At 39.5% G+C, this 26170-nt stretch overlaps 1 protein-coding gene across 4 annotated transcripts in view; it reads right to left on the bottom strand.

The window, feature by feature from the left end:
• LOC142042345 (ubiquitin-conjugating enzyme E2 E2) overlaps window positions 1-26170 on the bottom strand; it is a 220313-nt gene that overhangs the window by 2944 nt on the left and 191199 nt on the right. For all 4 annotated transcript variants that reach the window (XM_075052189.1, XM_075052192.1, XM_075052201.1 and 1 more), the window contains exon 5: window positions 21633-21780. In XM_075052189.1, coding sequence (XP_074908290.1) covers window positions 21633-21780 — 148 coding nt within the window. The remainder of the gene's footprint in view (window positions 1-21632; window positions 21781-26170) is intronic.

Below are 26170 nucleotides of genomic sequence, written 5' to 3'. Positions count from 1 at the left end.
TTGGTTTCCTAGTGTGGGTTTCCATCTGTATCTCCTTTTGGGAGCAAGGAAGTATTTCAACAACGTACATCTTTGGAAGGATTTGGAAGGTACAAGCTCTTCCTCTCACCTCCTCCCAGCATGGGAGGGTATCTACTTTCTTTTGGGGTGGGGGAATCAGTGAGAGGAGTTCTTGATTAGAAAGTGGGGATATCTGTTGAAGGCTGGTAATGTAGGGAACTGGGCTGTTTATTTTTCCATATGTTCAAGCCTTTGTCTTTGCAGTATTTTGTTTGGCAGTCGGGGAAAGAGTGGAGGTGGCGGCCAGCAAGATGTCTGAGGTCTACATAGCTTTTGCCATAGTTGTGTAAATTCCCACCGAGTGACCTGTGAATCAACTATCATCTCAGGGTGCTTCCCTCAAGCCACTGCCTCCCTCCATCGGCGTCTGCCTATGCGAAGTAGGACTGCTGAAGCAAAGAGAGGTCCTTGCCTGCTGTAGCATGAGTAGGACCAGCTGCACCCGCAGCCAGCTGCCGAGCTGCCGCTACTAAAAGGTGCTCTCGGTAATAACAGGAGTAACACTGTTCTTTGCAATTTGGCTATACATTTTACTGGTTATAACAATATTGAATAAAAGAACAAACCCATAGTTTGGCAAAACCACTTGCTCGTTTGAGAGTCCAAACCGAAGAAATAGAAAAACAGTTACTGCCAGAGAGGCCCAGCTATTTCACATCCCTGTCAGAGGGTCTGGAGGTGTGTTACCATTACATGTCATTATTTATGAGGACTTTAACAAGGACTCTTCAACAGGTGTTTGAAGAGCTGGCTTATTTTAGCAGTTCCTGTGAAGCCATAAAACCATCAGAAGGCACAACTGCTTTGTTTGGGAAGTTGGGGCAGCTGGTGAGGAGGGAAATTTTAACTTCGAATCAAGGCCACCCAATCAGTGGCACACTGGCCAATTCGATGCAGCACACTGCATTTGTGCCAGAGGACATAAGGATGGCCTGTCAACTCCAGAAATGCAAATGGTCCCTTTCTCCACCTGCATGGGCAGCTTCAAGCCCATGCCGTATTGTCCCCCGTGGAGGAGGGAGCCGGCTGGCAGCCCCAAGGAGACAGATCTCTCAACACTTAATGAGTCATGAATCACCATTGCCATGCAGTTCACGGGGATGGGCCATAAAATGGAGATTACAAGATAAATTGAAGCACCTTCATTAAAACAATTAAAGGATTTAATTCCCAACATGCACGAGCCCTGGTCATAGTGTCCAAGCCCTACAAAACATCAAATATGAGGAACAAACAATAGTTCCCATTTACCCCCTAAACTAAGTAGCACATGGCTGAGCACCACCTGGTTCTCAGCCAGGCTGCACTATTTAAGGAGTATTGTGAAATCTCCATTATGGCCAAATGTCCAGTAGGGCCAAATATGTATTTATAAAACAACTGCTGTGTAAACTATCTAATTAAGAGATAAAAAGGAATACTGGATCTCAAAATCCATAACGGTACTCTTCCCATGTTTCCGTTTCTCATTACTGTAAAACTGTTTCTTATTTTCCATTTGTATGTATCTGTGGTTTTATTCTCAACGTTAGAAATTTGTTTCCATAACTAGCAAACTGCTCTAGCTTTTTCTTTTATTTTTGTCTCAGAAGTAGCGTGATTCATCAGTGAATCAGGGTTCATTTCAGAAATTCACTCCAAATGGGACTGTGTCCAAATGACAACGAAAACCAGGGGATCAGAATGTAAAGCTACACCAGAAATGTGTAATCAGGACAACCTAGTGAAAGAAATGAAAATAAACCCACAATAAATTAATAACAGTAACAACAGAACTCTGCAGCTCCTAGCCTGCCAGGAGGTGCGTACTCTGGGACCTCTCAGATCACCAGATGCACGGTGCCTAGCCTGAGACCCACGGGTACCCCATCCCTCGGGGCACTGGTGGCTGGAGAAGCCAGGATGAGGCAGAGTGACCGTGTGGGGCACTCGGCAGCACCGAAACCCGGAGGCAGCCTTGCGGGTGGTGCTGGCTGCAATAGCCACGCGTGGGGCGTCATGCCATGGCACGTGCTGTCAGCTCACCAGAGAAGCTGCTGCAACTCTGTGGACCTGGAAATCTTTAAAGTCTCATAATTTACTGTTCGTTCTAGTCCCAGACTCTCACTTCTAGAAGTCCGCTCCAGGATGCCTCTATAACCTTTAGCTTGTTTAAAGAACATTTTTTATCCAATACTCTGATTAGTTCCATGTAAAATTGGAACACAGCAGGAGTTACAGCATCAAATTTCACGTTAAAGGACAGCGCAAGAGTAATGAAGATATATAAAAAAAGCACCAAATTAAGCAAGCATGGACAGAAGCTAAGATTCAGTGACGTAGCTTTCATGGAAAATGTCAATCGAGAGAACTAAAGTATGAAGAAAAGCTTCTGGATGATTTATAGGAGGACCGCAGCTGCTAAATCCCCCCTCACCTCAGCATATGTAATCCTTATGTTATATCAGAATTCATGAAATTACCCTGTATTTAAATGTAGTTTTGAAAGCTGGGCGAGCTGGAGCTTGTCCCTAGCTTAAAAAGGTTGGATGCGCTGCTCTACAATGCCTTGTCATCTTCTTTTGCAGCCACTTAATACGACTGTATAAGGAAGAACATTTGTGTCTCATGTCTGTTGTAAGGCTAATCAAATTTACAGCCCAATTCTAGGGAGTTAATGCTATTGGGGATTTGGATGAGCTGAGGTTTGGTCATTACAAAATTTCAGCTGTGTTTAATGCTAGTTATACTGCTTTATCATTCAGAAGACAGACTATAATTCTTCTTTAAAACTACTTTTCCCCCAAATAAATGAAAATATATTGCTATACTGTATTTTTCTCCGCTTGTATTTTTACAGCTATTTCTATGTCAGCAAATAGCAATTTCAGAGCAGAACTCATCTCCTGGGCTTTTCAATGCTCTTTTAAAAATACAGGAAACATACTCCAGTGAAATAAAAAATGGAGATGGTATGTTTAACAGCTTGATTTCAATGTGCCTTCTCCATCAGCCACATCATATGCAAAGAAATTCCAATTGGTAGTGCCAACATGGTTAGAGAGACACACATTTAGACTTAAAATGTACATTACGGGTGTTTGTTTGCATTTTATGTATATTTTTTATGAGCATTTATAAACTAGAATTATATTTCTATTGGAGTATTTTACAGTTTTAATAGAGAACAGCTGATGGAGCCAGTTACTACACCATCACAAGTGGGTTCTCAGAAAGATTTCTGGAGCACCTTAAAAAACTAAAAAAACCACAGCCCTGTAAAAACCTCACAGTTTCTTTAGCCAAATATTTACAATGTTGGTTTTTTTTTTTTTTTTTGGTCCAGGTTTAGATTCAGCTCTGTATCAGGGGGAATTCAGAAGAGCTGGCCTCCAGCTGAAGAAGCAGAATTAAACTGGAAGAATTTCCAAAGGTTAGATGCAACTTGAAAGGTCTTATTCCATCTCCTGAGCTATAAATGACTCCTTTCTCATAGCTGTGAAAGGCATCCCATTGAGAAGCTCTATGGAACTACCTGTACCGAAACATCAGTCTCCAATAATTAAATCTGCTTCCTTTTCTTTGGACAGGCTGTGTGAAATGTAGAAGAAAACAACCAAGTAATTTCTTAGTTATTTGGACTTCAGTTACACATTTAGAAGAGGTTTTCGTTTATGGAATACTAATTGTTTTTTTTAGGGCTGCCTCTCTTTCCAAATATTCTGCTGTATTTCTTTTTCAATTAAAAAATAGGGAGTGCTTGGGTTTTTTGAGCTTTTTTTTAGGAAAAGTCCAGGTGCTCTGTATGTCGTCTCTAGGAGAGCTGCCTTGGAGTCATCTTTATACAGCAGTACAGGCAGGATTGGTTACCCCGAAATTAAACCTCCCCAAAAGAAAACTTCATATTTTCAGTAGCTACATTTTGTTTGGTGATTTCAGTGCAAATAATAGCACTGTAGGACAGAATATATTCCCATATTGGCTTGTAGTCAAAGCCAAGTTTTCTGAATCCAATTTTTGTGGTTTTTTAATATTGTACCAACCTTTAAGAAATAGGTCCCAAAAAGCAAACTAAAAAAAAAATAAAGATTGGGGAAAAAGCAGAAACTAATAAATCACTGAAACACCAGTTTTCTTAACAGAAAATGCTGACAGCTTGATGCACACCAAAAATATCCTTAAACTTAATTTAAAAAAAATATTTAACATCTAATTATATTTTCTTATGTTGTTTTCAGTGGCATCTGGGCTAGTGTTATGAGAAGACCAGTCAGTGAAAACTGCAGACAAAAGCAGTGTGAGACATGCTATACCAAATATGTCATAGAACAATTTAATACTCTGAGAGGAAGGGATTAAGAGAAGATTAATTGTTTGTAAGTAATTTTATTTATAGTGTCACTTTGCCTCAGGAAGTTTCCATAGTTAGCCACGTGTCACCTGTTTTAAACTTAATGAACTCCTAGAAGACGACGTCAAGGATACTGTGAATCTTGATGTGGAAAATGAGGTATGTGAAATGCATCATGGTATCCTTCAGTGATCTTACAGAAGCAGCATTGCTCTCTTTTGCTATGGCTAATAATAATGCACGGACTAAGCAATTCTTTGGAGGGAGAGACAGGTGAAGCACACTGACTTACTCCACTAACCTTGCAGCTTTGAAAAGAGTGCTCAAAATCAGGGCACAAGTGAAAATGAGTGCAGTGCAGCACTAATCCCTGTTTGTGCGGCAATAAAACTAGCCTCGCGGTTGGAAGTCTGATCAACACATGCGTAGGAACTGGAACAACAGAGTGATTCAAGTCAGAACAAAGGGCCGTAGCAGGGCTCTGAATTGTTTTACACACCCTACAAGCTGAACCACAATTTATTTCTGACTTTCATAAAAATCACACTTCCAACTATCCATATAGAATGTATTTAACCATCTACAAGGCTCTTTGAAAACTGTATGGACAAATGATAAAGTGATCAATAAACACCGTATTAAAAAAAAAGCGAACTAATAAAATTAATTGTTTCAGTAAAATAAAAAGGTAATCCTTAGAGGAGAAAGGAACAAATTCTAGAAAGGTCTAATGTCTACTAGGAAAAAAGTCAGTGAAGCTAATATCAATTTTAGCAATTATAGTTTACAGCAGAATTCATATGATATGGAGTATAATGAAGTCTGCTTCTCATGTCAGGAACTAGTTTTGCAGATTTGGTTGGTGACATCTCAACACTCAATAGAAAAATTCTAATATATAGGCTACGTCAGTGTGCTAAAACCTCAAAATATTCCTGCTGAAATTGCCTTAGAGCTCATGTACCTCATTAGGCTGGCTACTATGGTTGACATGGCTTTGACAAATTGGACAACCATATGACCTTCAAGGGTTGTTCCCACCAAAGGGAAATAAGAAGAGATGCAGTAAGATATCCCTTGACATAGCATTCTTACATACAAGGGGATCCAGTGTGTTGGAGTTAGGAGAAACAAAGGCTGACTTTGTTATGACACTTCCCAGTTTCAGATAAAACCCAGGATTGTCTTTCCAGGTATAGTATGGGAAATAAGTAAATACAGGGCAGATGCATAGGAACTTGAGACACAACCTTTAGAAACCGATCTGAATGTTTACACTAACCACCTCTGCATTTAGAGAACTAAGTGAAAACTGTGCTATACACTGTAGCTTAGAGACTGTGTAACTTTAAAGCCTAAGTTTGCCAAAAGCTTTTTTGTCCCTACATAGGAAAGCTGACTTAACCTAGCGATCACTGTGCTAACACAGGGCTAAAGGACTTAAAAGTTTTGCACCAGGCTTCCTATGAAGCCGTGTTCACCAGTACATCCCACAGTCCTGTTCACTCAGTCATCCAGTCCTTGGCTACCTCTCTAGCTATACACCTAAAGTCTTCTTCCTGGGAGAAATCAGCGCAGGTGCAGGAGGAGAAAGGGAGGGTGAAATAAAGCATGGAAGACCCTGAGGTTTCGTTCTGTTGTATAGCCAAGGTGTAGCCAGGGTGCACATATGGGCAAGTAAGCAGCAAAGCGGTCATGTCATACTGTTTGCAGGAGATGAAACTCTAGAGCATGAAGACTTCTTGGTCTTCATGGTTTGCAAGTAGTCATGATGACTCCAAGAAAGTGAAGTGGTCTTACAGTGATGCCTTAGTTTCCCATCTGTAAAACTGGACTAATGCTTCTCTATCACCCAGGATATTCTGAGAACAAATATGCTAGAAATTGCGACGTATCTGGATACTGTGGTAAATGCGGCTGTGTAGATGTGTACCGTAAAGACACTGATATCCATGACTTGACTCTAAATTTTGAGCTCTGATTACTGTCAGAAACACCTTTGACTTCTGTTAGTTTGTACAATGATTGAAGTTACACAAATATTAAGGCATGTTTGACTTGATTCCAATGTCCAAACTGTTGTTTGGAGAAAAATGCTACCTATCTTCAAAAATAAAAGAGCTCTGCAAATCCAGTTTAGAACACATCCATTTACTAAAATACCCATTCTGGATACATAGAAGGAGAAATTCATTCCTCTCTCTGGACTTGCATTTGATTGCTGTCAGGCTACCTACCACAGATCTGTGTGAAATATGAGGCTGCCTAAGAAAAAGATGTTTCAGAAATAAGGAGTATTATCTGGCCCAATTTTATTAACAGGGCTCTTAAAGGAAAGCATTGGCAGTGATTCATCTCTGTATTTTGCCAAGGGAAATCATTCTTGTTTAAAGAGTAAGGTTTTTTTCAGTCTTTAGTTTTTAGCAGGATTTCTATAAACTTCACTGGCTGACTGGGAGTTAGCTGAAGCAATCATGGATCAACGAGGCACAGTGTACTGATCTTGAAGAGTTGTCTTTAATTAAGGAAGAACGTGCACCTATTAGAAGTGCCAGCATGCTGGAACAATTAAAGTTCTGAAATAACACACTTCACTTTGATGCTTGGATGCGTCTCAAAATTAAAAGCACAGATGCATTAGCAATGTATCTGTTCATAATAATGAACTCAGCTGAGAAACAGTCATTGTTACTAGAAAAAAAATTAATAAAAAGGTGTTAGTAAATAAGGACTTGATATGAAAGATATTTCATGGCACGTGGCTTGATAACATTTGCAGAAAAAGTTACAGCGATATGCATTTACCTTGTGGGAGATGACTGTGAGTGGATAATAAGGAAATCACAGCACTCAGATCTCAAAATGCTGTCAAGCAACCAAAATGCTGAGATCCATAATGTAACTGGCATGTATCCACAGGGTCATAAATGTATTTTCAGAAAAACACTGGATGCTTTTTTTTGTCTGAAGATTTACTAAGGGAAGAACAGCTATTCTATAGGAATTCCAGTGTGTTTAGCATTTCTTTCACTGAAAGAAAAAATAACCAGTTTTCTTCTGGATTTCTTTCTTCTCACTTTCCACTAATCACCATCTCCAGGCAAAGGAGTGACCTATGGGTCTTACACATCCTGAACAAACAGTTTAATCCCAAAGGAACTGGGTGTAAAGGCATTCCCTGTGACCATGTTTTGTGCAGTGTTAGACATCCTATAATCACTAGATTACTCTGCAAGAAAACCAGGAGGTCCAATACAATCCACTTAGCATGTGGATTCCTGGGGGACTGGGAGGGGAGCAAGTCTTACTGCACGGTCTGGTCTTCAGTGGCATTTAGACACAGAGGAAAAGGAGTCCTAAAGGCATCTTCACTTTTAGTAGAAGGGTTTGAATGTGAGCCATACCAAAATCTTCAACTTAAACACATCGGGATCATTTTAGGTCAGATGCAGGAGTCATCTGAATCCTGCTCTTGAATCTATCCCTTTGTTCCTTTATTGCAATTAATCCTTGGAGTAACTAGAAAAGCCTACATATGTAATGTATGCTGCTTATTTTGGTTTAATCTGATTTTCTCCTTCTCGTCCTATTAAATCTCATTATTAATTTGACACATTTAAATCCAAACCTGTTATTAGGAATCCCATACAAAATGTCAAAAGAATACAAGAGGCTTTTATTTACCAAAGGGGGGGCTGGTGATGAATTTCATCCCTACTAAAGGCCAACAGGACTCTTTCTCACAGGCCAGAGCCTGAAACAGGAATAGGAACTTAGGTGTGCCTTGCATTAACACACCTCTTGCTGTTACCCAATCATAACACAAAAAAATAGTCAGGCCTCTCCATTGCCTCTCTGTACTTCCCTTTCTCCCAGGGAACATGTGGAAGGAAGTCACAGGCTGTATCTGGCTCAGATGTGTCTACGTTTATACCTGCATCAAGAGGCAGGGGAAGGAAAATGCCTGGAAACAAATTTGTTCAGGATTTTTGTTGGTAGGGCCCAGATGCTCTCCTTGATCGGGCTGGCTTCTTAGGGCTTTTCTGGGCTGCAGGCATGGATCGTTTGAGCCAGGTTGTGTGATTGCATGTTGGGACTGTGCCTCACATTGCCATCTGCATCTGCAGTCCATACTATCCTGGAGGAGGCGTCCCAAAATGTTACTGTGCTATAAATGTAGGAAATAGGTGCCATCTCAGGAGAGTATGGGGCAGGGACCTCTGAAGTAAGTCTCACTTCTAACGTGTACCTTGACAGGTTTCTGAAAGTCCAGCATGGTGAACTCCGATCCCTTGAGTGCTGCAGAATTTGCAGCAATACTGCCCTACCAAAAGAGGCATCCAGTGAAGATGCTTGTACCAACACACTGTGGCTCAAGAAAGTATGAAAACCAGAGTGCCATCCTGCCCTGAAGATTGATACAGGCCAGTTACGGCAATATTTCTGGAGGCTGATCACTGAGGTGACATGGGATATCATATGAAGGGAGCAGGGTGGTGTGAGCTCTGGCAATGACTGAGGAATCAGTGGGTGAGTAAGAAAATAACCTCATTTTAGTAACCACATGGACTATCCACTTCTAAATTAACTTCAGAACAGGAATATAATTAGGCTTAATTACAAACAGGTTCTAATAGGACTAGAAGGAAAAACAGGTTAAAGTAAATAATTAGCATTCATCATGTAGGCAGCTTTAGCTCCTGGATTAGTTGCAATGAAGTTACATGGTAATGTTGAATAAAGATTGCATTTATGATACTTACAGCGATAATTTCATATTTATTAACAGGTAAAATAACTTTATTTGGAAATCCTATCTTTCCTGCGTGAGGGGTCACATTGACTCCATTGTCATGCCTGACTAAATGATAATCACTTTGCAAAACGATTTCAGGTGTTGGCATAAAAAGTCCTAAGACTGAGCCATAGAAAAAAGCTATACAAGGTAGAGATGGAAAAGACATGGAAGGTCATGAAGACATTCCTTCTGCTAGTATAATATTGTGTCTTACAGTAACTTCTACTTTCATGCCGCTTTATCTAATTGGTATTATAAAGACCCAAGCAATGAGGATTCCAGCCCTTGAGAATTTTCCAAAATCTAATTCATCTTAAAGTTGCAAATGCTCCACTCCATAGAAGGGCCTTTTTCTAAGCCTTGTACAGATGGAAAATTCTTCAAACAATTTACTAATCAGAGCTCTATTTCTGTATCCCATATGAATGTGAAATCTTACAGTACAGCCCATCCTCAAATTCGGGACAATTACACCACACATTTTGCTATTTAAGTAACTGTCTGCTACTCCAGTTAATGCACCTGAACTTAATTTGCTGTGAAAATAGGGATTCTGAAACACACACTGCATATAATTTGTTTTATTTGTTGCCTTTAACGGATCTGCAAAACTGTAAAAAACAAACAACCATTTCCTCCTCCCCTGCTGAATAATGTAGAAAATTAGCCACGCAAAATAAGAGAGACACGTCTTGCAGTAGTGTAGATCATCTCTGAAGGTAGAATCTTAACAACTCGGGAATACTAATTTCTGAAATCTTACTCAAGAAAGTGAGAGACTAAATGATTTAATAGCTAACATACTTATATCCAGGATTATAAATTTTGCTTTTCAGGACTGACTCTACATTCTTGTGAATCTGCTAGAGAACCAAATGTAGCAGGCTTCTTTTCAGGAGCTTAAAGAATGTGGAGCAGTACGATTTCTACAGTGAAATAAGAATAGTTGTATTTTAAGAACAGGAAGAAGCAGCCTTAAAAATAGTTGTGCTAATCAGTGTCCTGAAGGTGGTTCATAGGCAGTTAGAAACATATGGCAAGAAATTTGAAAAACCTGTCCTTGTCTTCATGTTATAAAAGGTACACAGGAAAAAAACCCAACTCCCCAAACCCCACTTAGTAAAATGGAACAAAGTGTAAATGAAAAATCTGGGGTACAAAAATTGAGCAGGACTGATGCCAGTTTATTCCATCTTAGATTTGAGCTATTTGTACTAAATGGGAATAATGAATATTAGATTAAATTATCATGAGATTAGAGAACTAAGTGTAGGAATACAGGTAAAATGTGATGTCTAAATTTATTGATTTTCTAGTTTTAATTATTTTTCCTTTAAATATATACAGTTCTATTAGTGAGAAAATATATGCAGTAGAATCCAGAAGTGTTGTATCTACTTAATTCAAAAGATTCGAATGTAATTAAGGACATGTCTGTATTGGCTAGAGAAAACCTGCATAAACCAAAGAAAATACATGTAATGACTGTAAATGATTGGAGTATATTTTGAAAGTAAAAGGCAGTTTATTTTGTATCTTGGAATTAATTCGAATTAAGCTAGGATTCGTATTTTATACATGAGAAATAACTAACAGCTTTATTTAAATACTTCACATTGTTAAACATTTAACATTGATGGCTTATTTTAGTCTTGGTTCACACAAAGATTTATTATGTGTATGCACTAAATTACCCATCTTCTCTCTGAGGTAATGGGCATAGGAAACCTCCGCTGGTACTATTTTAAATTACACAAGTTTATTGGAAGGAAAATGAATTGTAACCTTTTGCATTTGTAGAATCCATCACTCATGCATTTTCTCAAGTACTTTTGATTTAATGATGGGTAAGGTATAGCTCATAGAAACCCTGTGTTTCTTGAGCAGAAATGCACAAACTTTTAAAACCCCTGTATGTATATTTATCATATAGCTTTTATAAGCTTCATGTAAAAAACAAAAATATCAAAATGGCAGGTGTATTTTCTTCCAGTTTTACTTCCATTTTGTGATAAGACTGAATTTTGTATGTTCTGGAAGCCCCTTTTGAGGAATAATACAAATTAGGAACAGTTGAGGGTAGTGACAAGACTCTTTTCTCTCATGAGTGCCAATTACATCCCTTTATATTTATTTCTTGACACAGATGTACAAAGCCTCTTTACTGATTTGGATCTTAGTCAATCTCTGATTTAATCAGATGACATTTAATAAACTGATGGTTGGGTATTATTATGTCTGAAGTTCAATTTTTCTCACCTTGTCTTAAATAAAAACAAAATAGAAGTAGAAAACGTATTGAAAAGGACAAGAAATCATTAGCGGCACGATCAAACCTTTCCCATTTAGGGAATGGTTGAAATCTAAACTTATTTCTTCTAGAAAAAAAGACAAAATAAGATGTGACAGGTAATTTTGTAAGGAAGATTATTTTAAAAAGTGGTCTTGCTTATCTTTTCCATAGTAAGAAAAGTACACAAACAAAAACCGAACGTATTTAGCAAAAATTAAAAGGAAGTAGACGCTTCATACTCCAAATAGTTAAACATATGCAAGAATATAGTGTAGGAATATTAGAAGGCGATTTAGGAAAATTAAAAGAGAATTAGAAAACACACTACTCATGGCACCACCTAAGTTACCATTGCAAGGGCTATTACTGCTCATGCTTCAACACATAATCTGATTGTTAGCTGTGGTTAGGAGGGAATTTCCTCTCCAGTATATTACTGTATGAGTAAAGTGCTTTGAGGGAATTTTACACTTTTCACTGAACCACTGAGCAATGAGTAGTTACAGACAACGTACCTGACTGAACCGAGTTCTACTGGTTTTCTGCTAGAGGATGACTATACTCCTAGTGATTATTCTTTGTAGAGTTACAGATACATCAGATAAAAAAAGAATAGGGTAACTGTGTGTGTGACTGGTATCTGGAGCTATAGCTAGTGACTACTTTATGCCTTGGATACCACAAAATCCAGATCACACATTTTATTTTTAAAAACTAATCTGTACCATTCACTTTCTAAATTACATAAACCCACTAGTATTATTATGTAAATAACTCCAGACACTTTTCAGAGAAAAAATTACTCAGACTGTATACTTCTGAAACCATAATGGGGGTTTTAAAACTAAATATTTCTAAACAACCTTACTTCTATAGTTGTGTTATCTTTTTAATGATGTCTTGTGAGCTCTGAATAGCCTAAATCTAAACACATGAAATGCCTCTATGCTCACAAACAACGCTCTTCTACCCATAAGGTGTTGTCAGTGTGCAACTGAAAAGCGCAAAGATTTAGGCCAACATAAATAGTAATCCCGATCCAAGCCTCTTCCCCCTGCACACATAATTAGGAGATATTCCAAGACATATTTTCCTGAGAACTACTAAAGGGATGACAGTTCACAAATGTTTTTCCTGCTGTTATAATAATCCCCACAGTCATGGGTTCATGTTGAGGGGACTTACTCAGTTGATAAGAACAAAATCTTGTAACATTTTCATCAGCTCTTTATGGCAAAGCAAATTAATTCTCTTTCGATGCTTATCTATGCATCATTTTCATAAAGTACTGCTGCACCGCTTGCATTTACATATGTTTAATTTCATGTTTATAGATCACATCCACAGAGTTTAAGACATATAGGTGTATGTGTCTGCAAATATTTGAAGACCAGACGTATAGAAAGTCTCTTCCTGGCAGTGCAGAGAGACTCCTAGCAGGACTTTGGATGCCTAAATCCCACGGGAAGTACTGAACACCCTGCTGGCTGGCTGCCGGCATCTTTAAGTGCCTAAACGCCTTTAACATATTGGTACTGTGTGCCCAGCTCAGAATATGAGAAACTTGAGAAACTGTAGTATAGATAGTATAGTACACTACCTTTCAAAAGGAATGGAAAGAGAAACCACTGATAGACTATCAATAAGTTGTAAACATCAGCTCTAGAATATATGATACGATCAGTCTGAATATGTACCTATTACTTCAATAAATATATAGCAGGTTCTACAAAATTGGCAGGGGAACGTAAGAGTAAAGATAAATAGGTACTTTCTGGCAAAAAGAACTTTGTTGCAACTGATGGGGTCATTTTGCTCATGTGAATGAAGTTGATGGTGATGGGTTTTTCCCAAAGCAATCCCACCTTTGATGCTGTTGTTCTGCACTCACTGAGAACAAAACAAAACTGATCAGTTTTATGATGCATTTTCCTTTCATGCTCCTTTAGGACAACTTCTTAAGATGGCCTTTATGTAAAACATCCATTCACTCTGCTCCCAGTCCAGCAGCACCAAGACAGCAGAGCAAGCACACACTATATTTTGTATTTGCTAAGCAAAAGCCTGCGGAGTGAGCTCATTTCATTTGGAGACAACCCAAGGCACAGATTTAAGAAGGGACAGAAAGGTTATGTTGCAACTTAGAACAAACCAAAAAAACATTACTACATGAATTGATTCCTTGCTGCTCTAACTTTTCTACCATCTCTTACTTGCTGCCATGCTTGAGTGACACAGCGTATTTTCCTGCTCCAGATACAAAGAGAGCATTTTCCATTGTGCTGAAACAGCCCAGAAACCTGCCCGTTTCCTGACAGAGCACAGTACATAAACTCTGAAGAAAAGGAAAAAAAAAGCTCCAAGCTAAAGAATATAAATAATCTCAGACAACAGAGCAATTTCATTGTTTACACGACCCTCTGCTGCTTATAAAAAGGATATATGGCAAAACGAGATTATTTTGTTGTATGTCTGATAGTACTGTGCTGTGACGTTGCACCTGGTGGCCTGTGGGTGCCAGGGAAGAATCAAAACAGCAGGGGTTAGCCAGCCTCATAAAATTGGACAAATTAAACATAATTTTGCCAATTTCTATGTATTTAATTCATTTTCCAGAATATTCATCACATTTGACAAATCTACTTAAATATGTTCTGGATTATTACAGAAGGAGTATTTATGATTTTCCTGTCTTCTATATGTCTTGACGAAAATGTTCTAAAAGGAAACAAAATTTCATTACAAACCAGCACAGGATACATTTGGGCACAGGAAAGACTAGGAGTCCTTTCTGATAAACTGAACAAAACTGTTGAGCTCCTAAATGAGAAAGAAAAAAATCAGATTGGATTCTGAAGCAAAGTTTCTGATAGTAGCAAAATGTGCAGATTATGGCTTTAAAGAAAAAAATTACAAGAATGAGGAAAATAAGAAGTGGCTCATCCCTTGAACTTGCTGGCATCCAGAGGTTCTAAATTCACTTCACAACTGGGGGTGAGGGGAAAAGAAAGAATGATAATTGGGAAGTCTAAAATATTGCAGAAGGAACATCTGACGTGAACTGGCACTGACAGAAAGCAGCCTCTGCTATGGAGAAGCACCAGATGAGGAGAAACATCATACACGCTTCCTGTTAGATCGAGATGTATAGAAGAACAGAGAGAAAAAAAGATACATCCAGTCGGCTGAGTGGCGAGGGGCAAGGACCTGTTCTTCATTACCCAGGGCTGGGTAGCTATTTTAAAGTTTGAACATGGAAGCCAAACAGCAGAGCTGTGACCACAAGTCAGCCAAATCCTCACTTGGAGCCAAACGCTCCAGCATGGAACAGATTTTATTTTTACAGCTATATTACATTTTCCTTTATTAAGCTGCCTTAGATTTATTTTTAAACGTTTTTTTTTTTTTGGACAGGCTAGTGCTTTCAAATCTCTCAGCAATTCTGAAAATAGATCTTTTTCATTGATACAGTGGACACCTATTAGTGTATTAAAATGCATGCTGGTATGGCTGGACCTTATCGGCTGAAAAAACAGAGCTATTCCTGTGGAACCTAACGTGTCGACACATGCTCGCTTTGCAAGTGGCCATGGCAATTTGGAATGTTAACGCCCCTGTACCAGAGATGATCAGTCCAAAGCAGAGTCAGGAGAATGGAGAGTGTCGGTGGGCATCACATTGAAGGCTGACAGCCTTGCTCCAACTCCCGGTGGGAGATGGGTTTTCCCGAGAGGGTTCAAGGGAACCTACTTCCCTTTGTCTGGGGTGTGCAGAAGACAATTCCATGGGCTTTGCAGGGGGCAGGAGCTCCTGGCAGCATGGCAAGGGACTTCCTTAACTGGCTGATCTAGATTTACCTGTCAATACCTTATGCAAATTGGCAGAGATTAAGGAATTGCTACAAACAAGCATTTGGATGAAGCTTAAATTTCCCAAATACTAACAAAAATTCAAAATGTGGAGGTGCTCAAAACTTTCTAAACACCAGATCTATCCATGTTGCCCTTGCGCCCATACCCTGGGGCCTCCTGCTAAGCATGTGGGTACGCACCCCAGCCGGAGCGATTCCGACCCGGAGCGTTGGGGAAGGCTGCTGAAGACAAACCTGCCAAGGGATGGGGCAGTGGCATTGCAGCAGGACACCAGCTTCCCTCCAAAAACATATACTGCTGGCTGAAAGGGAAACGGGCTGAGAAATCGAGACAGCATGCTAATTCAGTTCTTCCCCTTGTGTGTTGTCTGACTTAAGTCTCCCCACCTACCACTGTTTTGCAAAGGTCCTGGAAACAGACAGCAGCAATTCTAGCAGCTTAGTAGCAGGGCAAATACCGTTCAGGCTTTTAGAGCTTTTATGCTTATGTTGAAAAGTGACTCTCCAAAGTGCTGTTTCAGATCCCACTGAGGATCAAAGATATGCATTAAATTACACTATTGAATCCTTTTCTGCAAAGGATGACAGAACTGGGATTTTATATTCTCAGCAGTAAGAGTACAGAACCTTACAAACCTTTAGGAAAATAACAAGGACAAAATAAAAAAAAAAAAAGAAAAAGGAAAAAAAATAGTGTAATAACTGCATCCCATCTCTAAAGTTTCCTAAACACCAGCACCCTCATGCAGGTAAGTGTATTAATACTTTCTTTGGCAGAAAATTTAGGCAAACCTAAATCATGCTAAACCACATGGATAACTTGTAATTGCAATAGAAAAAAACCAATAGTATGCTATCCAAAATTGCCAGTTTTATCTACTCTGTGATGAAAACAATGAAGTTTCTGGGGAAGATAAAGGCAAAACATAAGAATGACTCATATAAAGAAAGCCTGAAAGCATGTCTTGTGTCCCTTAGTGAGACAAGTAAAGATCCCCATAATCTTAGGATCTTGTTTGACTTTGTTTATCTATGCTTAGATGAATGTAAGTCATTAAAATGCAGAGCCACGTTACTTAATGTGGGTTAACAAAGTATGAAACCATCTAGTAAATACATGATTCATGGCAGTACTTGTGAAACACCAGCACATATACTTCTAACCGAGGTACATTATATTTGAAAACCACAATATGCGTTGCAAAGTTTTTTAACATAAGCAGTCTACTTTTCAGACGTGCTGAGCAACTGTAGCAGTCTTTGTCCAACTCATTTACTCTTATATTTACTGTGAGGACACGTCACTTATATTTACTGTGAGGACATGTAGACTTCAATCTCAAACTACGTTCACAGCAAACTTTACCTGTAACACTGAACATACCATCTCACACTTTCTGGTAGGTTTAAAGGACAACAACAGACAAGCAGCTTTATGCTGCTGATATAACATGCCACTGAAGTGTCTGAGAGCAGAGTCAGACCAACTAACCTGGCTAGTGCTGCCCCAGGTGAAGTGGGTACTGCTGTCAGTTATTTGTGCATTTCCTTTGCCAGAGGTTAATGCCCTTTTCTAAAAAAAAAAAAAAAAAAAAAGCTTTTTCTTTCTTTCACTCTTCCTTCCTTTTTTTCCTTTTCCCATCATTTCACTAGATTGGGTTGTAAAGCAGACAAAGAGTGAAAATGACAGGGCTAAGAAAGAAATAACCTTTGACGGGGCTGCCAGTGAGATAGGGACATCCAACAGGGAGCAGTAAATATTTCGGTGATGAATTATGATGGTGATGATGAGCGGGTTAGCCTGTCTAGCTGTACCTCATGCCCTGATGAACTCCACATGAGTCAGGCACGTTCAGGAAGGATGACTGCAGTGTGATGCTGGGGCATGGGAGGGCTGCGAGGACAAGCAGGGGAACGGAAAACCTCTCTTACAGAAGGAGGCCAATAGCCATGGATCTGGTTAGTGTGGAGCAAATAAAGACCAGGGGGGAAGAGGATGGTTCTTCATTAATACATAGGGAATGAAAACCAGGAAAACAGTCACTCAAGCGATAGGATAAGAGTTGCTTAAAAACAAGTGGGTGTAAAATTCCTGCGAGTCAGTTCAGGCTAGCAATCAGGCAGAGGTTTCTAAAGAGCAAAGCAAGGGAGGCTCTGTAGAGCCCCTCAGCAGTTACTTTGGTTACAGCTGCCAGCCAAGCATTCAGCCCAACTGGGCGCATTTGTGGGAAAGCAATGCCGTGGCCGCTCCCCAACTCAGGCTGTCCCTCTTACCCTCTGTCTGCACCACCGTGCACATCCCCATCGCAGGAGCTGGCAGCTGGGCACAGCCGGCCGCACGTGGAGAGAGCCAGGAGCATCGCTGAAGCATTCGGTTTGGGAACGTCAATTGAGGGATAAAATCCCCACTGACTGCGGAACTTGTGTGTGGGAAAAACGGTAAGGAGCTAGAGGTGCAGGATAACACCAAAAGGGAAGAGGCTGGTGTGAGGGAGGTGTAGCAGGCTTTGTTCTGATGTCCTAATCAAGGCTTAGCCACGTGTTATTAAGCAGACACGATTTGACGTTAGACTGTTCAGACGTTGGGGATAATGAGGCCAGCCAAGTTCAGACTTTGAACGTATGAAGAAGGAGGCCACGTGAAGAAAAAAGTTGCAGTGCAGTCTCGTCGGTGTTTCAGTTTATTTTCTCTGAAGCATTTGCAAATAAGAATTTTCCTGGGGCTCGAGAACCTTTGGCAGGGCTGGGGTGGCAATGACCGACTGAGAACAGTAAGCATTTTAACCCAGATCAGCATCACCAGCTCTCTAAATATAAAAATAATTAATTTGTTTTTGTACTTCAAGCTCAGTAAAAACACAAAACCTCAGGGGCCATCCATACTTGAAAGCTCCTTTAGATTAAGGCAGTGTGGGAATTTACACTCCCTGGGCTCCGCTTGAATACTTAAAGTACAGTTGACTTTTACTCCAAGTAAGACAGTTTTTCGTGACTTGACTTAATACATTTTCAAAGAGGGGAGCGTCCACATATGGAGTTACTCTGGAATAACTACCCACATAGGCAAGCCTTAGAAGCTAGCACTGGAAGTAAGAATTTTCAGTGCTTGAGCACACAGCCTATGAGCACTTACTCACATACTCGGTTTCATGCAGATGAATGTATCTGTCAGGTTTCACAGGGCTGCTCATGCACGTGCCAAAATATTTACAGGATTGGGGCCCTGCTTTGTAGGAAGAGATGCATGCTGTGCCCCAGAGTGCCACCTTAAAGAAAAATACGAATCCCCGGATTGAATGCTAGTGTATCCCATCATCTCTCCCATCTCTCTGATACCATTCCAGTTGGCTCTCTCGCACTCCCAGATAATTCACACATGTTTACTCATACACAAATCCTACGGCACCCCTTCCCCCCATGAAAAAGTCAGCCAGCTGTTACAAAATTCAGACATTTCATTAACACAGTTTACTGGCTGATACTGCCAAGCAAAATAGAGACAATTAATAATAATCAGGACTGAAGGGTCTGAGACAGCTTATGAGTAAAGGATTGTATTAGTTGCTTAAAAAGGACAAACTCACTCCTGCCTGGAGTGATAGGGAACAAAGGGCGGTGATGTATAACCGGGGAGGAAAGAGACTCTCTCCGTGGCTTTTGTAGATTACTGTGTGAATGACAGGAGCGGCAGGAGCAAATACCTCTTTTCATTTGCTCAGCCTGCTGGAGAAGAATAGCAGCGCTTGCCAATGAAGCTGCAGCTGTGCTCCAGCTCCGTTTAATCACTGTGTATGACTGAGGGTTAATTAGCTGCCATTCTTACTTCTATTTGTTGTTCTAATGAAGATTTGCATAAATGTAAGACTAGGGGGTAACTGATACTTGATTTTTCCCTTCAGAGAGGCTGGGGGTGGAAAACTCGCCCATCCCGACTGTTTATGTTTGCGGGAGATTCAGTGTTGCCTTTCCATTTGACCTGATCTGCTTCTGGCTGATGAATGGTGAACAAAGAGTTCAAAGTTGCTTATCAAATCGAGACCCCTGTTGGGTTTCTGCCTGTAGAAAGGGGCAGACTAGTTAGATGAAGAGAGGATCGAGGGATTAGAAAACTACTCCCAGCTGACAGAGAGGAAAATACATGTATGCATGTTTCTGTATCCATATGCGTAGATATATATGTGATATCTTTCAGCGATAGGTATCTCAGTGATATATATATATGTGATGTATATCTCTATTTATCTATCTACCTATCTATCCATCATGTTCAATCTGAATGGCAAGGAACCAATCATTTGTTAATGATACAATGTCATAAAAAAATAATGGGACAGGCAGTACAACCAGAACAAGCTGTAGCGTATTAGGCAATATGCTGAAAAGTAAGAACTTGTAAGTTTTTACAGGCCTTCTGTTGTACATCACTAACATTCAAAGTTCACTTTTTAATAAGAAAAGTATCTAACACAAAACAGGCAATCTCAAAGGAAGTAAAAAATGACTCAGCAGTTCACAGCTACCTGCCATCAGCTCCTCGTAAGAGGGGAATTCACAATTCAAATCACAATTCAAATCAAGAAATTGCATTCGTTCCTCCAAAAATTATAGAAAGATTTTAACATGAAGCAGTAACAAAATCCGAAACTACTCTGTAATTAAAGAGAACATTTGAAAATGAAATTTCATAAAATTGTTTTATTTACTATGGTCATGAGAATGCTCACAGCTACTGAAAGAAACTGAAGAGAAGAATAACCTCCCATTTTTAGTATAACTTGTTGCATATGATAATATATTATGGGTAACTGTTTTCAGGGTTCCTCTTACACACTTGGTCAGCTAAAACTGCTGCTTGACAGCATCTGCAAAATAGTCTAAGGGAAAGAAGAAGATCGAGAGGGCAGAGGTAGTAAATTTCTAAATTTCAAATCACTACTGGAAAGTAGCCAGCTTTCAAGTTGACTGTATCCCTCCAAAGAGAGGTGACCACAAGTGAGCACATACTTATTGCCCATTTCTCAATCCCAACACAGCTTTGCAGTGTCTCTAGCTCTTTACCTGGTCTCTAAGACACATGAGCAAGTATTAATTTGCTTTTCTTTACACTTCTGTCATCAATCCACCTGACTTCCTACAGGCACCTCTGCATATCTTGGGGTAGACACTACAGAAATCAATCTTTCTGAGACATAAGCAGAAAGCATCCAACACACCTGAAATACATGTGCCTGAAATGGTAACACAGGGCTCCTCTACCGCTCCAGCTCTTAGATGGAAGGAGCATCATGGGTTTTAATGCTATATACAGTAAAAAACCCACATGAAAATAAAAGCAGTCAATTGCATTTTTGCCCACTTTCACCTTATTTTGAGCTTTGAAATAATTCAATCTTCTGTTACAGTTTTTGATTCAGCCCCCGGTTACACAAAAATCTCACATTCTGCCCTTTGCAAAGCAATTTTTAGCCCTTTGGTTGCGGAGAAAAATTTAAAAACAGGAAACCTAAAGGTTTAAGAACTAGATGGCAAATTAAAAAGATACTGAATTGTGCAGTAAAAAAACAAACCAGCAACAACCCTCACGACATGTAAACAGATCACTTAAGTTTTCTTTAATGTTTCTTCAGTAATTTCTATATACTATCATTTTCCAAGGCTATAGGGAGAATCGTTCATTGGTAAATAGGGTAAGAGAAAGTGAAATTACAGATCTAGTGGTCAATAACAGAAAACAAATCTAAAAGAGCTGAGGGAAGAGGTTAAGTGCTATGCTAGTTAATAAGAATGACAGCTTGCTTTGAATACTCATACTGGCTGTCCAAGATATTGAATAAACCTCATTTAAATTAATTTTCATTATTTGTAGAGTCTGTGTTAGACATCTATCATTGTCAGCACTATTAATATTCTTTTCAGAGACCATATTATCAGCATATTTAAATGAAAGCTTTCCTTTTCAATATTTATTAATTCATTAATATTTCTTGGTACTAATATCCTGGTTGTAATACTCAAATTAGTGCCTACTACAAGGTATTTTCTACTGATTCAACTTTCTGAATTAGAAGATTTTTATTCTCAGGTACTAAAAATGCACTTGAGCTCCTGAAATTGTGCTTTCTCTCTATACTAGGTCTTAATTTAAATGAATGGCATTTCAAATTTACATTTTTGTCTTTTTTTTGGTAGGTAGCAGTAAAACAGTGCACTGACCACATCCTAGTAGCTGACCAAATATGAACTGTGAATGAACGCAAACGTGAAATTTAATTCATCTTACCCGGGTTGCAGTCTGTGAGGAGGGAGCAGATGGAGAGGAGAACTTTCGAAATGGTTAACGCTGGACTCCAGTTGTCTTTTAAAATGTCCAGGCAGATGACGCCTTGGCTGTTAATATTACAGTGGTAGATTCTTGTCCGAAATGTTACCTAGAAAAGACAGCGTGTCTAAGTACAATGGTGTTCAAGCCAATAATTACATGATTATTAAGCAATTAAAAAATTATACAAACTAACATTCTGCTTTAGTGGTTGAAATGACAGTACTCTGCTACTGTCGGTTAAAGACTGGGCAAGATAGGGACATTCAAAAGAAAATAAAGAAAATAAAGTCTGTCTCTTCCACTTGTGGCTAGCAGTGGAACTGGTTTGTGCAAGGCGGGAATGGGACATATTTCCCGAGCTTCTTCTTGCCTTGGTCTCATCAATCTCATTATTTTTGTATGGGGCCAAAAAAACCCTATTCCAGCCCCTGATGTGGACAACATTCATAACTCAGGCCCACAGCTACTTCACATTTTGAAGGGAGGCAGAAGACAGATTCTTCTGCTGTCTTCATCAGTTCATCATTTGACCCAATAGATCAGGCTGGAAAAAACAATGTGGAGGCATCACATCAGTGACTCCTGGAAAAAGCAGAGTGAAATATCTTTGAGAAAGGATGCTCAAATAAGATGTTTTTATTTTCACAATTCAAGTAAGTCACAGCTGAACCAGTAGAATTGCTTACAAATACTTTTTGGGTTTTTGTAGTTGATTTTGAGGATTTCTGTATCTATTTTATATTGTCTCATAGGTGATCCCATATGTAACAAACCAAGAAGGAGATCACTTCTTTAGCCCAGAATGACATGCTTCTGCTTCACGTTGAAGATACAGGACTTTTATTTTAAAAGATGGTCAGCTATGAAAGTCCACATCATAGTTCAAAATGAATACTGGGGCTACTGGATAGGAAGGGACAGTATAAAAAAACATCTCTTGGGGTCATCAAGGACTAATTTCTCCATCAGTTCTACCCAAATGACAAGTCAAACCAGAAGGTTTTAATGACCTGTTCATAACATCTAAAATTAAGATGCACAATTTCAGTGGTCTACGCCAGCAATAACCCTGTCAACAGAGGGGCTGAGTAGGCAGGAGACAACAGCAGGCAAAGCACCCCCCAATTTAGGAAAGCTGTGCTCTTCACTAGAGTTGGACAGTGCTGATAACTGGGAGTGCTTATGCACCTATCCCTGCTCTACCACACAGATAAACCTGCTTGTGGAGTGTAATGGAAACTGATGACGGGCATGCTCCTGGTCTGATTTTATTCAACATCAGGAATCTCTGATTTCAGTGGGATTGAGATCAGGCCACTTATCAGAAGCAGAAGAGAGGATACAAGTGAAATAACACAGTACCTAGTTTACTTCTATTAAAAAAAACCCCATACTCTAACACACTGAAAAATTCTGTCCCTTTGGATTAAATCAAGCAGCTTTGACAAAATAACAGAAAGAAAAGGTAGTGGATTTCTGGTATTAAAACACTACATTCATCAGGAAATACTTATTCTCATGAGTACTTTTCCACATAAATCTGGGAAAGCACTTTCAGAGCCCACTCTCATGCCCCAGTGAGTTTTGTAATCAAGATCCCAACAAAGCAAGTTCATCAGTTTTTAAGCACATCTATGTCTAAAGGTATTGCCAATTAATAGGGTAATTTAATTGTTTGCCACTCCATACCCTACATATTTGTAGGTTCTTTCCTTCTCCCCCCCACTACAGTTGTGGTTTCGCCTATTGTTTTCCAGCCTAAGTGCTTCACTTCCGGAACTTTTATGAGAATTTAAAATATTTCTGGCACAATGAGCTCAATTCATCCAAACACTATAGCCAGATGATCTATTTTTTTCCTCTCATTAGGAGTCCATGCACATTCAGCATTTGTAGTGAAGGAAGTGTTCTGCAAGATCAAGAAAATAGTATTTAGTGATAAAATTAAATGTTCGTCTACAAAGGGAAGCTATTTTGAACAAGGAAGGTTACAAATCCACAAAAGTGTACACTACCTTACACAAAGTGTAAGTGTCAGAAGCGTCCACAAGGGGAGGTGGTGTGGAGGAGCATCTTGAGAATTGTAGGTCAGTGCTCATTAAGTCCCCAGCTAGATTAACTCCAGGCATTCTTACCCTTGAGATATAAGCAAATCAGGGAATGCTTCCTAGCAGCATGTCCCATGACTCAGGCAAACAATTTAGCACCTACTTAATTTTAAGTACTGTATGCTCACTTCTCAGTACATTGTTGGAATAAAGTTTTTGCTTAATTCTTTTTCCTGAACAAAGGTGCTGCTTTCCTATGCTTCCATGATGAAAAATTTGAGGATTTTATTCAGTGGTATCTGAATACACCGAGTAATAAGATACATGTGGTCTCACTGAATGCGGGGGAAACACGGAATCCATCGCACAGATTAAATTATACCCTCTAAATTATTTATAGACAGGTCAGTCTGAGCTTGTAACCTGCTTAAGAGAAGGCCATCAATTTGAGTCTGTATTTTAACATGTAACTGTTTTGCTGTCAGCTGAGAGGACAGACACTTTGCCACATGTTCCCCTGCCTTAGTTGCTTTTGAAGCATTGAAGCAAGGACACTGGGAATTTGGCAGGATTCAGAGAGCCACTGGGATGAATGGAGGTAGTTCATGTGTTTCCTAAACTGTTCAACGCTCCATTGCCACCTTAGGCGATATGGTGGATAAATGTCGGTAGGACTACACCCCTTTGTAGTTGGAAGGCTATTTTTAGCAAATACTTAGACCTGAAATGTAGCATTTTTTCACTATGAGCACATCTTAAACCCTTGACACTGAAGAAGGCACCCACTCACAAGATAAAGGCTTGCTGCTTATCACTGATAAGTATGTCACTTATCGCCAAACATGCCAGTGCACTTTAAAATGCCTGCCTAAGTACAGTGACACATTTTAATGACAAAAAAATCAAAGTTTTCAGAATTTCAAAAGAAGCTGTATTAATGACAGCCTTAATACGCTGGGAACTGCGGACTGACAGTGGCAGGTAACAGTGTTCTTATCCCAAAGCAGCACAGAGTACAACTGGGATGATATACTGCTTTCCTCATCCAGGTATTGCCTCAAATTGCAGCTAGTGCTGGAAATGCTGACATGTAACTTTCTGGATGTTGTGTTTACCATACCCACATTTTAAAGTTATGCAGGATCATTCCTATTATATGTGTAGAGAGAAACTAAGTGATAATACCATTCCAGGGGAACTACATTTTCTTTATTATGGTCATATTTTTACCTCTGATGCCACTTAAATCGTTCCTATAAATGGTGCACTCTAATTCTATTTATCCCCTAATGAAAATACCTGAGCAATCCCATGTAGGGGCTCAAGGGAGTGTGTGGGTGTATAGGAGAAGTTATCCTCAGACAATTGAATGGTAGAGGAGTAATTTATCTTTTTTTTTGAACGATAAGTGTCCTCCATGGATTTACTCTCTTTGATTCTGCAGTTTTAAGAGGGTATCTCATTTTTGTTGAATAAAAGTGCAGGTCAGAAAAATGCAAATTACAGGAAACAGGGAAAAATGGGACTACCTTCTGAAAACTGTAGGAGTACTATAAAAAAGCTTTTGAAAGGTAACGATAAGGAATTTATATTCAATCAGTTTTGGAAGTAAACAACAACAAACTCATCTGTTTATTGACTGCTGAATGCCAAACCATTCTGAATACTGTAAAACAGAATTAAACAAATTAAAAAACCCTTTATACGGTCTCTAAGAAGAAAATGAGGTTATCTATTCAAAGGCGGGAGAAAAAATGATTAGAAGGAAAAGAAGTACACGTAAAGCTATGGCTGCCTGTTACTGGATAAGCTTTAGGACTGAAAGAAGACTGTTTATAAAACCTGGGAAGAGTGAATTAAGATGTATTTCAGTTGAGTGATTGGAGGCAACTGGCTATAGGCAAGACAAATCACTCCTGGATCTCAGAGTGATTTTGAAGACCAGTTTTCCAGCATGATGTAGTCCTAAAATCACTCACTATCTCTCTTTTGCACTGAATGTTCCCCTGTTAGGTCTAAACCCAAGCAGCCACTGCAGCGCTGGCATCCATGTGTGTGACTTGCTTAACCTTTGCTGTGAGATTCAGAGACAGGCACGTAAAGGCACCACAGCTCTGAAAGGGCTGGTCCCACAAACACATCTCATGCACTTTCAGACTCCACTGAATTCAGTCGTAATTCTCTCCAAAAACGTCATCAGGAGGAAGAAATGATTCTCCAGTTTTGCATATTAGCACGCAAGGGGTTACAGTGCGCACGCAGGAATTTCTTTCTTCAGCCTGTGTGGGTTCAAACCCTCACCTCCCGTTCCTCATTCCTCCCACTGAAGCCTGGTGACTGTGCAGGGAGAGATGAAAGATTCCCAGAGTCAACAGGAGAATAACCAAAACCAACCCCCTTTTGCTTGGCCAAGACTGGAAGCAGGGCTGAGATGCCAGGGCTCTCGTT

The sequence above is a fragment of the Buteo buteo genome, chromosome 2 (assembly GCF_964188355.1).
Source record: "Buteo buteo chromosome 2, bButBut1.hap1.1, whole genome shotgun sequence".
Taxonomy (NCBI): Eukaryota; Metazoa; Chordata; class Aves; order Accipitriformes; family Accipitridae; genus Buteo; species Buteo buteo.
The sequence above is the reverse complement of the archived record's forward strand: the minus strand, read 5'-3'. Positions and strand labels throughout refer to the sequence as shown.